General features: G+C 33.8%; 1 protein-coding gene across 1 annotated transcript in view; it reads left to right on the forward strand.

The window, feature by feature from the left end:
* Positions 1–16,119, forward strand: part of SLC39A10 (solute carrier family 39 member 10) — a 66,178-nt gene that overhangs the window by 23,633 nt on the left and 26,426 nt on the right. Inside the window, exons 2-3 of the mRNA XM_059928393.1 lie at positions 1,271–2,295; positions 4,198–4,405. Coding sequence (XP_059784376.1) covers positions 1,282–2,295; positions 4,198–4,405 — 1,222 coding nt within the window. The 5' untranslated portion in view covers positions 1,271–1,281. The remainder of the gene's footprint in view (positions 1–1,270; positions 2,296–4,197; positions 4,406–16,119) is intronic.

The raw sequence follows: 16,119 nt of genomic DNA on the forward strand, positions 1-16,119 counted from the left end.
TTTTGGGGGCTTTTCTTTTGGGCCTTGCCACGCAGCTTGTGGGTTCTTAGTTCCCCAAACAGGGATTGAACCTGGGCCACCACAGTGAATGCACCAAGTCCTAACCACTGGACTGCCAGGGAACTCCCAAGAAGCTGAATTTTTAATTTAATTGTTAGTTTAAATTTAAGTAGCTGCACTTGACAAGTGGCTACCATATTGGGCAGCACAGTTTTGGACCCTGTTTTACTTTAAAATTTACTGTTTTAGATTTATATTTACAATCCATCTATAATTGATGTTTACATATGGTGTGAGGTAAGGGTCAAGTTTAATTTATTTTTCTTCTATATGGAAATCTAGTTGACCAAGCACCAAGGAAAAGAGAATCTTTCCTATTTTTAGACTATGTTATTTATTTATTTGTTCTTACACCAGATACCCACACTGTCTTTAGTAACTGGTAGATAGAGTGTCTTGTCCATTTTTGGCCCTTTCTGTTTCCATGTAAACATTAAAAATACCTCATCAATTTTCATAAAATTATTTCTGGGATTTTGATTGGGATTACATTGGATCTATGTCTCATCTAATCTCGAACATGATAAAGCCATCCATTTATTTAGGTCCTTCATTTCTCTCAATAATATGTGATCCTTTTTTTATGAAAAGGTCTTGTACATCTTTTGTTAGATTTATTTCTAGTTATTTGCTACTGTAAATGGTGAACTTTTTCTAATTTCATTTTCTAATTATTGCTGGTGTAGACAATTGATTTTAGGTTATTGTCCTTAAATCCAGCAACTGTGCTAAATTAACTTATTAATTCTTATAGATTCTTTTGGACTTTCTGCATACCCAATCCTGCCATTTGTGAATAATGACAGTTTCATTTCTTTCTGATTCTTACATATCTTATCACTGCATTTCATCTTACTGCCTTATTGCACTGACCAGGACCTCAAGAACAGAGATGGGTAAACTTTTTTGTAAAGGACCAGGTAGGAAGGAACCAGCATTTACTGTATAAAGTATTGTGCTTAATGGGAGTCAGAGTAGTCTTGCAGGTGAGTTTTAAGCAAATTTGTATTAATTTGAAGGGCTGTACACTATTTTGATAAATTAAAAGGGGCCATTTTTTATAGGAGATTGAAGAAGGAAAGAATGATTCATAGCCATGAAAGAAATGGGGTAAAACAATTTGCCTAGTGAATTGACAACTGCTGGTAAGTTTATGTTTATTTTGAATGTGCATAAGTATAAACTAATGCTTGTTTCTCTTTCCCTTTAGGAAAAATAGAAATGAAGGTACATATGCACACAAAATTTTGCCTCATTTGTTTGCTTACATTTATTTTCCATCATTGCAACCATTGCCATGAAGAACATGACCATGGTTCTGAAGAGCATCACAGACACCATCGTGGAATGACAGAATCGGAGTCAAGCAAATTTTCAGTGCTGGATGCTGAAAATGAAAAAAAATATTATATTGAAAAACTTTTTGATCGTTATGGTGAAAATGGAAGATTATCCTTTTTTGGTCTGGAGAAACTTTTAACAAACTTGGGCCTTGGAGAGATAAAAGTAGTTGAGATTAATCATGAGGATCTTGGCCACGATCATGTTTCTCACTTAGATATTTTGGCAGTTCAAGAGGGAAAGCATTTTCACTCACATAACCACCAGCATTCCCATAATCATTTAAATTCAGAAAATCAAACTGTGACCAGTGTATCAACAAAAAGAAGCCATAAGTGTGATCCAGAGAAAGAGACAATTGAAGTATCTGTCAAGTCTGATGATAAACACATGCATGACCATAATCATCGCTTATGTCATCACCATTGTTTGCGTCATCACCTTGATCATAACACTACTCGCCATTTTCCTAATGATTCCATTATTCACAGTGAGCATGGGGAGCCTAGCCATGAACCTTCTACAGAGACCAATAAAACACAGGAACAATCTGAAAGTAAGCTACTGAAAGGAAAGAAGAAGAGAAAAGGGAAGAAAAGTAATGAAAATTCTGAGGTTATTACACCAGGTTTTCCCCCTAACCATGATCAGGGTGAACAGTATGAGCATAATCGGGTCCACAAACCTGATCGTGTACATAACCCAGGTCATTTTCATGTACGTCTTCCAGAACATAATGGTCATGATCCTGGTCACGGACACCAAGATCTTGATCCTGATAGTGAAGGTGAACTTCGACATACTAGAAAGCGAGAAGCACCGCATGTTAAAAAAAGTGCAATTTATTCAGCTGCTAGTCACAAAGATCATAATGAAGATGACCGGCAACATGAGGTAAGCAGAACAAGATGGTTGCTCCGTAATTCTCAGATGATTGTGGAGCATTTTTAGGTAAAAAGAGAAGTAACAGAGGAATAGTCAACCGTATTCAAACTTATTTCCAGTTACAAAATACATTAAGGAATCAAAATCAGATTAAAGATTTTTGTCTGCATTTTCACTTGCATTGTTTGTTCTCCAATTTGGGTTCCTTCAATTCCTAAATGTTTAAAGGTTGTTAGAAAATATATTCCTTATTTTTGTTCCTTATTTTACTCTCTTGCTTAAGACTTGTTTTGACTCCCCAAGTTAGTTTACATGTTGTTACTGTCAGCTGGTTTCTAGATATTTGAAAATTGAAGACTTTTTTTTGTTCAAACTGTTTTCTTGGGAAGTGACTAGACAGTTTTTTTTTCCTAATTGTTAACTTATTAACTATGGAGTGGTTCCCAGTTATTGATCTAGCTACAAAGTCAGGTATTTTGCACATGTGGTAGGTTTGTTTTCTCTGTCACTTTATTATAGGACCTACTTGCTCATATTAGTCTTTTCTTATGCTTTCAACAGATGTACAGTGAATGCAAAAAGATATAATAATGGGAAACTCCAATAGTAATGGGGTGGTTTTGTTTTTCTTTTAAATTTTCATGCTCTTTTAATACTTTCACATTTGATTGGTTCTTTCTTGATTTTTAAAAAAACTATTCACCTTAAAAACATTTTGTTTCATTAAAAGTATATCCACACCCTTATGTATTCTTATATTTGGCCCTCATTAAAGTTTAAAAAAATTGTTGAATTTGTTTATTGTTCAGAAAATGACCTCAACCTTTGTTGTTTCTGTCTCTTATTATGGAAGTGTGTTTTACATCTAAGTAAATATCTTTGTTTCTTTACTGGACAAATCATTAGATACTTGGTTTTTAGCAAATTAAAAAATCTTAGTGTACTTTTAAAGAAATATATTAATTTGTTACTGTGCGTAATATCCTAGAGTCTTGTTGATAATAACTAGACATTATCAATAATGTTTACTTTTTGTATTCTACTTGTGGGGTCTGGATCATCAGACTTGTTATTTTGTATCCTCATAGGCCTGATGCATACTGAGGACTTTTTCAAGATTTCTGGAAATGTACTATGCATTGGATAGGGTAGTAGTATCTCATGTAAAGACCTGAAAAAAATCATTTTTTTGTTTGTATGTTTTGGTTCTGTTTTTTGTACCATAGATAAAATAAGCAAGCATGCAACCAGAGTGCATATGTATGAAAAAGAGGTAGTGCCATCTCCTTTGCCTCAATTTTAGATATTTGTTTTTACTATATGATGGGTCCAGAATTTTTTGTTACTTGTTTTCTTCTGTGTTTTGTTATATTTTGTACTTAAAGTACCAGTGGATAAAGCTGCCTTTTTTTAACCCTCCAGTTTTAGCATTGGGTTAGAATTCCCCTATATGATATTCTTTTGGGGTACCTTAGTGAAAATGTCTATATCCTTGTATATTTTAATATAAAGTTGTTAAAGAACTCTTAAGTCTGTTTAACACTGTTTCACAAATAAGAATCTTGAGCGATTGATGATTGCACTTTGACTAGGGAAGTGATTTTTTTTAACTCACCCCTTAAGGATCTTGGGAATATAGTTCTAAGTCATTCTTATTGATGGCAGAAAGTCATCATCTTTTATATGTTGCAGTGGAAAATGGTTCAAATCTATTAAAAGTTTTGGGTAATCAAGTTGAATGTATTCCTATCATAAATTCCTGTCAAAAATCATTCTTTGTAATAGGTATCTATATATTGCAGATTATTTTCAAATAATATTTAGAATATATTTTACTATATAATATTTTCTTTTTCTGCATAATCTTCTTAAAGTACTCTTACTTAATTTGTTTTATCAATTTCCTTGCAGTGTTTGAACGTCACTCAGTTGTTAAAATACTATGGTCATCGGGCCAATTCTCCAATCTCACCTGATCTATTTACGTACCTTTGCCCTGCTTTGTTATATCAAATCGACAGCAGACTTTGTATTGAGCATTTCGACAAACTTTTAGTTGAAGATTTAAATAAAGATAAAAATCTGGTTCCTGAAGATAAGACAAATATAGGGGCATCAGGTAAGAAAGATTTAAGTTCTTTCTCCTCAAAAAAGTATCTGTACTTATTTTTTTTTAATGTAATTGAATGAGGAAGTAATTCCAAATGATTGCTTTCCTTTTGGTGACTTTCAGTATGTTTTAATCAGGTTTAGGTATGTGGGTTTAGAAAAGATTGGGGGAAGACAAGAGGCACAATACAGTTTACTAATCTCTTCTGGCACTACAGAGGAATGTTTTGCTACGGGCAGAGAACTAATAGATTAGAAAGGAAATACAGGTTTGTCATAAATAGATTCTTCTTGATGGGCAAATGTTAATAAGGGGACCCCTAATTAAAGTTATATGATGTTATAATTACTTAACATTTAGCAGGGTGAGGGGCTCTAGTGAAAAGATTATTAAGTTTCTAAGGAAGTAAAAAGGGAAGCCAGTGTGGTGAAACTCTAGGAATGTCTCAGAAATGCCAGTGATTGGCACATGAACTTCATCATGGGCACTTCTAGAGAGTAAAACCAAATGGGTAAAACCAAAACTGTTTTTAAACTTCTCTCTAGGCTCTTTTTCATCATATCCAGTTGGCTAGATTGCTCCACCTTGATGTTTACAGATACCTCCCACCTAATATTTCTGGAACTTCTACTCCACAGGAAGTTCGTACCTCTTACAGAATCCCAAATGCCATTCCAATTCATTCTTTTGATAAAATCTGAAAATCTTTGATTTTTTTCCCTCTTATGGTTTTAGTTTTCATTTCCTATTTTCCCTTGTATAATCAGTTGTCGAGTCCAGTTGAGTCTTAAATATCTTCCAACTATATCCACTCTGTCATAACTTTAGTTCAGATTCTCCTTGGTTCTTTCCTGAATTGTTGAAGTGCCTTCATAACCTTCCCTGCCTGTGCTTTTGTCCCCTTTGTAGGTCATGCTTAGCATTTAAGCTAGATTTATCTTTCTAAAATGCAAAGGAGATAGTCTGACATAGATTTTTCTTTTTAGTGATGGCTGGCATTTATTTAATACGTATGTTTTCCTTTTATTTATTAACAAACATGTATTGCAGGCACTGTTCTAAACTCAGTTCATTTACTCCTCCCAGCAGTCTTATGAGGTGGAGAATGTTACCCTAATAACTTTCCCAGGGTCTCAGAACTAGTGAGTGATAGTGGTCAGATTCAGTCCTGGGAAGTTTAACCATTTTGATATCCATGTTCTAAGTGTTTTACATGCTTTTTTTTTTTTTTTTAGTAAATTTTAATAATAATTATTGAATTATTATGTGAGGGAGCTATTGTATGACTCTTGTTTTTACAGATAAGGAAGCTGAGGTATAGAAAAGTTTAGTAACTTGCCCACAATTCCCAGACCTAATAAATGATAAAACCCACCAAGTCTGAGGTTTGTCTGATAAATGTTCTGGGCAATCACTGTGCTATTATTTTCCAAATTTAGTTAATTCTGGTATCACCTTTATGATTTTTGCCACATATTGTTACACTAATATTTTTCATTAGATCTCTAGTATTTTTCTTTACATTTTTTGTATTGTAAGCAGTAATAGCTATGAGAACATGGATTTGATGTGCTAGTTATACTTTTTTCCTCATATATTTTAGAATACTGCATTATGCTATGTTGTTCAAAGTTCAGAGTGTTGTTTTTTTTTCCCCCAATCATGCTTTCCAAAATATGATCCATGCCTACCTACCTTTCCATCTTTATCCTCCACCATTCATTTCTTCCCTCTTAGCTCTAATCATAACAAACTCATGATAATAGATTATGCTGGTTTGCCTTCATGCCTCTCTGCCTTTTCACATTGTAAACCTCTCTACTTGGCTGACTACTATGATTCCTCAAAGATTCAGCTCAAGGGTTAGTCTCTCTGGGATAACTTAGTGACCATCCTAGACTTAATTAAGTCCCCTACCTTGATACTCTCTGGATATTTCCATCATGGTACAGAGTTCATAATTGGATTAGTTACATTTTTGTTGGACTTTAGTTGCTTAAAGGAAGTGACTGGGTCTTTCAGCATCCCTAGTGCCTAAGATAAAGGGTACTTTGGACAAAAAGTAATCACTCATATATTGATTAAATGAATAAATTGCTTAATATTAGTCTATAAACTTTCAGTTCTAACCTAGGAAGAACACTTGTAAGTCAGCCTAGTGTACTTTGATAATACGGTGTTCTCACTCAGAATGAGTTGTATTTCATGAACTTCATCATTTGCAAAATCATGATGAATGCAGTTCTGGTTGAAATGCCCAAGATATAGTGGTGGTATTGCATAGTAATTAAAGTGACTAAATTGATGTGTATGAATATGAGCTGAAAACAGAATTCCGATAAAATAGATGAAAGATTGAAAGAGCAACATTTAAAATTTTTTCATAGTGTAGCAATAAGGTAGACATATTTAAGAATATCACATTCTAGTATGGGTTTTATATGAGATAGAGACATTCCTTAAAGCTTAAAAGAGTACACATAAAAAGAAATGCTCTCAATACATAACTGAGTCTCCTAGTTTCCTGCCTATTCTTGGTTAATTTCTTTACAATAGGAAAATAACTTCAGAATAGATAAATTAATCATAATAGCCTATATTTATTGGAACCTTACCGTGTGCTATTTTAAACTTTTTTTTTTTTTTTAAGTTTCATTTTTTTTAAATTTTATTTATGGCTGTGTTGGGTCTTCCCCTCTGTGCGAGGGCTTTCTCTCGTTGCAGCAAGTGGGGGCCACTCTTCATCGCGGTGCGCGGGCCTCTCACTATCGCGGCCTCTCTTGTTGCGGAGCACAGGCTCCAGACGCGCAGGCTCAGCAACTGTGGCTCACGGGCCCAGCTGCTCCGCGGCATGTGGGATCCTCCCAGGCCAGGGCTCGAACCCGTGTCCCCTGCATTGGCAGGCAGACTCTCAACCACTGCGCCACCAGGGAAGCCCTAAACACTTTTACAAGAGTTATTTAATTTAATTTGTTACACCCACGAGATAGGCACTTTTATTTACTTCTCTTTGCTGAGGAAAGGAGGGTTTGAGAAGTTAAGTAACATGCCCAAGGTCACATAGCTGCCAGGCAGCAGAGCTGTGATAGGAACTAGAGTATTCTTCATCTAAAACCTGTAATGTAACCACTATGTTCTTCTCCTATGCTGTGCTCTACTGCTTCCTGCTGAAAAGGTTCTTAAGTGTGCTTTGCTAAAATGTAAATGACAGGGAGATGAGAGCGTTAGTGATTTGACAGATAATGCAGACATAGACAGGAAACTGGTAGAGGTAAATATTGATATAAGTAAGTATTACTATAAGTGTAGATTAGTCATTAAAAAAAAAACAAAAAACCCGAGAATAGTCTTCTAGTAGACAAGCTGGGTTCAGTCTGTTAAGATCTGGAAGGGCAGAGAAAAGTGATTTCACATGCTAGACTTGAATAATGATCTTTGGATAGACAAAATATGTCCTCTTTCTGGCTTCATGCTCATTGATCTTTGTAGATGAGTAAACACCTTGAGAGCCACAGTCTCTCTCAGGTGCTTATAAATTCTCACTGACAGGAATAAAAGGGGAAGCTAGGTCTAAGATTATTTAACTTAATTCAAAATAAAATACATTTGTTCTTTACGGGGAAAAATGGAGACGGACAAGATTGTGGCATCTGGAGTTAAAACTAATAGCCTTTTCTGTTTTTACGGTTTATTAAAAAAACTCTCGTTCTTTGTTTTCTCATCAGCTGTGGGTTATGACTTAGAGTTGTCTGTGTTGTAATATTGACATAATCTATATATTTTAACAAGGCTGTTGACAGATGCTTGACTATAGTAATGTTGAAAATTACAGTTTATTAAATATGAAAAGCCTTAGAGGAAATTGTACTTGCTTTGAAAACAAATACTTTACTAATAGTGAATATTGATTAGTTGTTTGCAGGTGGTTATTAACATTCTCAGAAATGAAGCTTGGATTAATTATGTCCTGATAGATGTTAATAATTGTTAGAATGCTCTGCTAGTAATTATTTTCAATGACTGCTGCACCATTAAACAAGGTTAACTTGTTCTGTATAAATCTCCCATAGTGACACAGCTACTACCTCATTAACTATTCAGAGACTGCTGTAAACCAAATATGCTATATACTGTGTATGGTAGGAATCGTTTGTTTCACAAGATTGTCTCATTTAGTCATAGAGTTGACCCTAGCTTAATTATCAAGGGGAGCTGTGAATAGGCCGCTCAGCATTTTCTGCCAATTAAAATGCTGAAACAGTGTAGAAAACTGCCATCTTGCACATGCTTTGAACCAAGTTAATTAGAAAGTTTCCACAGATGAGCGCTTCTTTTTAAAAGAATGCATTTTCTCTCTAGATAATGAGAAAGGGAGTTGGTGAATAACTAAGCTTGAAGACCTTTAACGTTTTAAGAGACCTAATTTGCAGAATAAGTGAAGCTTGTTTCAGACATTTAGCATTTTCTATTGCATATGGTATCTTGGGTACAAATAAAGAAAACATTTGCTAGTTGTACTTAATAGTTTGCATAGTGTTAGGTTGGTATAAGTTTTATGAGATTCCTTTTATTGTTCATTGTTTATTGTTGTTATTTTGCTTTTTTTATGGCTCTATACCAAATTGTGATCGAAAAAACACAATAGTTTGGTTGAAAATCAGAAAAATTTTATTACCTGAGTTGCCTTTTTTCTACACCTAGGAAATTGTGATAGAGTTTATGTGAGCTTTAAATGTGTATGTTATTAATTCTAAAAATAAGTACATACTTAAATAGCATGGGAAGATATTTCAAGTACAATAAATTCAAAACAACTTTACTTCTCATAGTTCAAAGAAATTGTAATTTTCCTTGAAGAAAATTTAAGTTAGGAAAATGACTACTCCTTAAATTTTTAGTGCTAGAAAGCTAAAATTACTGTTAAAAATTAATAAGTCAGTATAAGAAAACATGTATCTGTAATAACATACACTTACGGAATAATAGGGCTGTTTTGCTAATGAAACAGTTGTGATGGAATAGTTGTAATCTATACAAAATATCTAGAAAATTTCTGATTTATCTGAAATGGTATTTCTTCTTATTTTTATGTTTAATTATACTTATTTTTCTTGTAAATCCTCTTTTATGTGAAGCCATCTCCTTGGGGGTAAATACATAAGTGATAAATAAATCACTTGGCCAAGAATTCTCTGAAAATACTGTGAGTTACTGGAGAAAACAGTGGATTCAGGAAGGACTTTGGGTTTAGTTTTGACTTTGCCATTTTAGCTAGCTGTTTAACTATTTTTTATTATGGTAATATATATATAACATAAAGTTTGCTGTCTTAACCATTGAAGTGTACAAATTAGTGGCATTTATTACATTCACAATGTTGTGCAACCATCACACTACTTGTAAAACTTTTTTTAACCACCACCCCAGATAGAAACTGTGTAACCATTAAGCAATAGCTCATTTCCCCCCTACCCCCAGCCCCTGGTAACCTCTGATCTTTTTGTCTCTATGAATTTGACTATTCTAGATAGTTCATATAAGTGGAATCATACATTTGTCTTTTCTGTCTCTGCTTTATTTTGAAATACTCAGCATAATGTTTTTAAGGTTCACCTATGTTGTAGCATGTATCAGAACTTCGTTCCTTTTTGTGGATGAATACTAGTCCATTGCATGTATATACCACATTTCCTTAAACTATTCATTCATTGATGGATGCTTGGCTATTGTGAATAATGCTGTAATGAACAAGGCACACAAGTATCTGAGTTTCTGCTTTCATTTCTTTGGGGTATAGACCTAGGAGTGGAGCTCCTGGGTCATATGGTGATTCTGTTTAGCTTTTTGAGGAACTACCAAATCTTTTCTACAGTGGCTGCACTATTTTATGTTCCTGCTAGCAATGTAAGACGTTCCAGTTTCTCCACATCTTTGCCAACATGTGTTTTTCTTTTTTCTTTTTTTTCAAAGCCATCCTAGTAGGTGTGAAGTGGTAATGTTTAGCATTTAACATCTCTTTGCCTCAATATACAAATACAAATCTCTAAAGTAAAAGGACATTGGACACATTGGGGTCTGCTAAATTGTGTTCTTCAGGATACTGGCTCATTGTGCTATATTAATAGGTTCCATGATCAAGTAAGTTAGAAAAATACTGCATATTATTTCCCCCTTGCAGAAATTCACATTGCTCATTAAACTGTTAGAGGCTCTGAGGGAACTTGTTTAATCCAGCATTACCAAGTCTTTTTGATTATTAAAATTCTCTCCTCACTCCCCTTAGAATGCCACCTATCTCATAGAATTAGATGAGCAGTTTGAGAAATGCTACTGTAGATTATTAAAGTTCTTTCTAGCTATACAATATGACAATAGCTAGTATGTTGCCAGTTCAAATAGCTACAAGTAAGCAAGGAATTTAAAAAATTCTTTTTTAAAGGGGCAGAATAATTGGCCTCTTTGAAAATATTTTTTATAATTTCCAACTTTGTCAATCAAGGCAGCGTATTCACAGAGGAGTAATTAAACTATCAATATATTATAATAGTCTCAATTGTGCTCTCTATATTTTATGTATAAAAAATGTTACTGGAGGTTATAGGATCCTTTTTAGTTCTAGAATTTATTTTCTAAAATCAATTTGAAAAATCTTTTGAAGGTAGCAAGCATATTATATATATTTCCTCTAGTTGGAAGAATGGGAAAATTCTTTTCATAGAATGTCCCTGAGAGTGTTCTCTCCTCTTCAACTTTTTGGAAGAGTTTGAGAAAGATCGGTATAAGTTCTTCTTTGTATGTTTGGTAGAATTCGCCTGTGAAGCCGTCTGGTCCTGGACTTTTGTTTGTGGGAGTTTTTAAATTACAGATTCTATTTCAGTTCTAGTGATCAGTCTGTTCAAATTATCTGTTTCTTCTTGATTCAATTTTGGTGGGCTGTATTTTTCTAGAAACTTGTCCATTTCTTCTGGGTTGTTGAATTTGTTGTCATGTAATTGTTCATAGTATTCCCTTACAGTTTTTTTGTATTTCTGCAGTATCAGTTGTTATGTTTCCTTTTTCATTTCTTATTTTGTTTGAGTTCTCTTTCTTCTTGGTGAGCCTGGCCAGTGGTTTGTCCATCTTGTTTATCCTTTCAAAGAACCAGCCCTTGGTTTTATTGACTTTTTCTCTTGTTTTTTTAATCTCTATTTTATTTATTTTCTCTCTGATCTTTATTATTTCTTTCCTTCTGCTGACTTTAGGTTTTGTTTGTTCTTCTTTTTCTAATTCTTTTAAGTGGTAGGGTAGGTTGTTTATTTGAGAGTTTTCTTGAGGAAGGCCTGTATTGCTATTAATATCCCTCTTTTGCAGCATTCCATAGATTTTGTATGGTGATGTTTTCATTGTCATTTATCTCAGGGTATTTTTAAATTTTCTCTTTGATTTCATCATTAACCCATTGGTTTTTTAGTAGCATGTCGTTTAGTCTCCATGTAATCGTTTTTTTCTCATTTCTTTTTCTGTGGTTAATTTCTGGTTTCATGCCATTGTGGTCAGAAAAGATGCTTGGGATAATTTCTATACTCTTAAATTTGTTGAGGCTTGTTTTGTGCCCTAGTATGTGGTCAGTCCTAGAGAATGTGCCATGTGCACTTGAAAAGAATGTGTATTCTGGGTTTTTTGGATGTAATGTCCTGAAAATATCAAGTCTAACTGCTCTGTCGTATCATTTAGTATTTGTGTTGCCTTATTGATTCTCTGTCTGGAAGATCTGTCTATTGATGTGAGTGGGGTTTTAAAGTATCCTACTATTATTGTATTCCTGTCAGTTTCTCCCTTTATGTCTGTTAGTATTTGTTTTATTTATGTGGGTGCTCCTATATTAGGTGCATATATATTGATGAGTGTAAAATCCTTTTCTTGTATTGATCCTCTTCTTGTATTATCATTATATAGTGTCCTCCTCTATCTTTCTTTTTTTTTTTTTAAAAGGAATGCCCCTCCCCCAGTCTTCATATTCCCTGTTAATGGTGATTTTTTTTTTAAGAAATTCACGTTCTTTTATTTATTTATTTATTTATTTATTTATTTATTTATGACTGTGTTGAGTCTTCGTTTCTGTGCGAGGGCTTTCTCTAGTTGCAGCAAGTGGGGGCCACTCTTCATCGCGGTGCGCGGGCCTCTCACCATCGCGGCCTCTCTTGTTGCGGAGCACAGGCTCCAGACGCGCAGGCTCAGTAACTGTGGCTCACGGGCCCAGTTGCTCCGTGGCATGTGGGATCTTCCCAGACCAGGGCTCGAACCCGTGTCCCCTGCATTGGCAGGCAGATTCTCAACCACTGCGCCACCAGGGAAGCCCCTCTATCTTTCTTTATGGTCTTTGTTTTAAAGTCTATTTTGTCTGATACAAGTATTGTGACCCCTGCTTTCTTGTCATTTCCATTTGCATGAAATATCTTTTTCCATTCCCTCACTTTCAATCTGTGTGTGTCCTTTGCACTAAAGTGGGTCTCTTGTAGGCAGCATATTGTAGGATCTTGTTTTTTTATCCATTCTGCCACTCTGTGTTTTTTGATTGGAGCATTTAGTCCATTGACATTTAAGGTAATTATTGATAGATATGTATTTATTGCCATTTTAAGCCTTGTTTTCGTGTTGATTTTATATTTTTGTCCCTTTCATTGTCTTTTTGTTTTTCCTTTTGTGACATGATTATTTTCTTTTGTATTATACTTATTTTCTCTCTTTTTTTTTTTTTTTTGGTTTTTGTAAATCTATTATATGTTTTTGAAATAACCAGTTTCTTAACAATCATTTTATTGTATAACCAATAAAGAAAAAACATTTCTATTAAGTATTTTTTTAAAATGTGAGTGTGAGTGTGTATGTATATATATATATATATATTAACTCATTTTGGAGGGGCAGCTGTCCAAGCTCAATGTAATATCACTTCATTGAACAACTCCACATGGCATAATTCACATTATATTCTAAGTAAATGACATTCACCCAAAAATACAATGAGAATGGTGCCCTTGAAGTTGGCCAGTACCATGACCTTGGGTTGATTCATGTAAGGCTTTTGCCTTTGTGGGATTATGATGTTTTCTTGTATTCTCTGAGTTTCAGATGTCAGATATCACAAGTACTAGTGATTTTCTAATCATAAAGTGGGCTTCTCTCTTTCAGACATTTCTTCTAGTTTACAGATTTGCTTTCTCAGGAGGATGAGAAGGAGATACAATTACCAGCACTGATTCATGAGAAATTGTACCTGGGAGAGTGTAATATGTGACATATACCCTGAACTCATATACCCTTTCACACAGACCCTCCCTCAGCTACATGTGTAAGCACTTGGCTGATTTAATTTGTTCAATCTGCCAATGCTTGTTCTTCAGTTATACTGTATTTAGCTCACCTGTCAGCATATTGGCAAATTGATTGTCACTGAATTCGATTTTGGTTGATTTGTCATTTGGTAACTTGAGTTTTGACTAATTGACCAGAAGCCATTTGAGATTGTAAATCATCGTAGAACACTGCAAAATGTTTATGGCTTCATAGACTCTTGGACTTTTCTTCACATTCAAGATACCCTGAGCCAGAAGTTTATACGATGAGAATTTTATAAAGGAAATACTTGCTTAGAATAATGTTCATTTTTAGATATAATTTGTATGATTAGGGAACAGAATCACATTTTCTCTCAACTCTTTAATGATTAGACTTGGTAAATATGCTTATAAGAATATATGTTGGTATAGTAGGGTCTTAAATTTCATAATCTAATAAGCACAAATTTAAAAATATGCTTGTAAAAAAAAATATGCTTGTAATGCTAATATTTTATTACTTTGCTAAATTGTATTGTATAATTTGTTAATCATCTCACATGTCTACTGCATCAAATTAATAGTGTTCCCTTATATTAAGATTTAGAAATTTAATATTTATTGCAAATGTCTTAATAGGAAAATCCGGAAGTGAATGCATATATATTCCCCAGTGTAGAATATAATGTAACCCTAGGAAAAAGAATAAATGAAGTTAACAAGATTTACCCAACTAGATTTTGGCTAATACAGATTTTAATTTAGCAGCTTAATCTGGTTATATGAATTTTCTTGGACATTGCGACATAGAAATAAAATAAATACTTTTACTGGGTAATTTTGGTGAATGATTCCAGTGCATTTTTGCTGAAAACAATTCTGATTAATAAAAATTTCTAATAATTATGAAGAGTTAATTAAATTTGTTTATTTTATCTAGTGTATTTGGGGTCTTGTCTGTAGTTTTGTCAATCCTCATCCATACATATTTACATTAGTGTGTATATACAGTTATTTTTTTCTACTTCAGAGTATCTTGGAATATGAATTGCTGGGTTTTCAGTATCTTTGTGCTGTTTTTCTTTAAGTTCTTGATTGAGTTTGCTTTTGGATTGGCTTTTTTGGAGATATATTGCTTCTAGGTTGGATTATTGCCAAACTAAGGAAAAATATATTTGAGAAGGGAGAGTTGTATATTAATATATGAGACATTTTATCTTCAGGTTGATGTTTTCATTATTAGCCTTGGTGTTTCCCATTTAGTTATTGTCAGTATCTTTTGTCGCTCCCTTTTAAATTTTTTTCCCCACTAGTATGATTGGAGCTAGAGAGCTGCAGTAGTTTTGACAAACCTTTTTTGGTTTAGTTGGCCAGTAGCTTTATTGGTTCTCTGCCTTCATGTATACCTATGGCCACTTTTTTCCAACCTATTCCCTCAGGCTCTCCCACTCACTGATTTTATTGTTCCAGTCTGTATATGGGGCGCACACAAAGTAACCTGGTCATCATTATTAAGTCAATCTTTAAACCTTATTTGACCTTATATTTTTCTTTATACAACAGGGTTTTTTACCTCAGTTCCCTGTGCCTGTAGTCCCATCCATAGTTCGGGGAATCTTCTTCTTATTCTTTGGGTCCACTAACCAAGATGTTGGCTTTATAATGAATCTTTCCCTGACCTTGGTTCTTTGGGAGTTGAGTTCCTGTTCCTTTATTGCCCCCAAATCCTTAAAAAGGATTGAAGGCACTGTATTCAATCTCTGGCTGTATTTCAATGTTTTTGGCCCTTTAGATTCCCAGTGTTTCTATCATAGTAATGATCTGTTACATATAATATAAACCACAGAGCTTCCATTAGTAATAGATGACCTACTGTTTCATTCTGAGCTAATTTAGCTAACAAGAATTAGCTGTAGTGTTAATGTTATTGGATACTGTGACTAAAATGTCCAATGAATAAACAGTTTTATTGATAAAGTTTAGCATTTAGCAGGTCAGTTAAAGTTTTATTTTTTTACCTATTCTTACTTCTCTTTGTCTTTGAAAATTTTAAGTTATCTTGATGAAGAAATGCATTTTTCCATTATTCACTTATCACAAGACTTGACATAAAATCTTTCAGCAGATTTATAGTCCTTTTAGATTTGATTAGAAAAATAATCATTTTAGATTAAACATTTTCAAAATTATCACTCTTCAGTGAAATTTTCTATAGAGAAATATTAAAATAAACAGAAATTTTAAACTTAAAACATTTCCATTTTATTTTAGGCCATCAATAGAAAGTAATTTCTCATTTTAAGTGAAGATGCCTCACCCCCTGAACCACTGGCATTTATTTCTGATAATCTTATCTGCTTATGAATAGCCTAGATAAAGAAATGTCACAGAATTCCACCTGTTTCT

The sequence above is a fragment of the Balaenoptera ricei genome, chromosome 7 (genome assembly GCF_028023285.1).
Source record: "Balaenoptera ricei isolate mBalRic1 chromosome 7, mBalRic1.hap2, whole genome shotgun sequence".
Classification (NCBI taxonomy): Eukaryota; Metazoa; Chordata; class Mammalia; order Artiodactyla; family Balaenopteridae; genus Balaenoptera; species Balaenoptera ricei.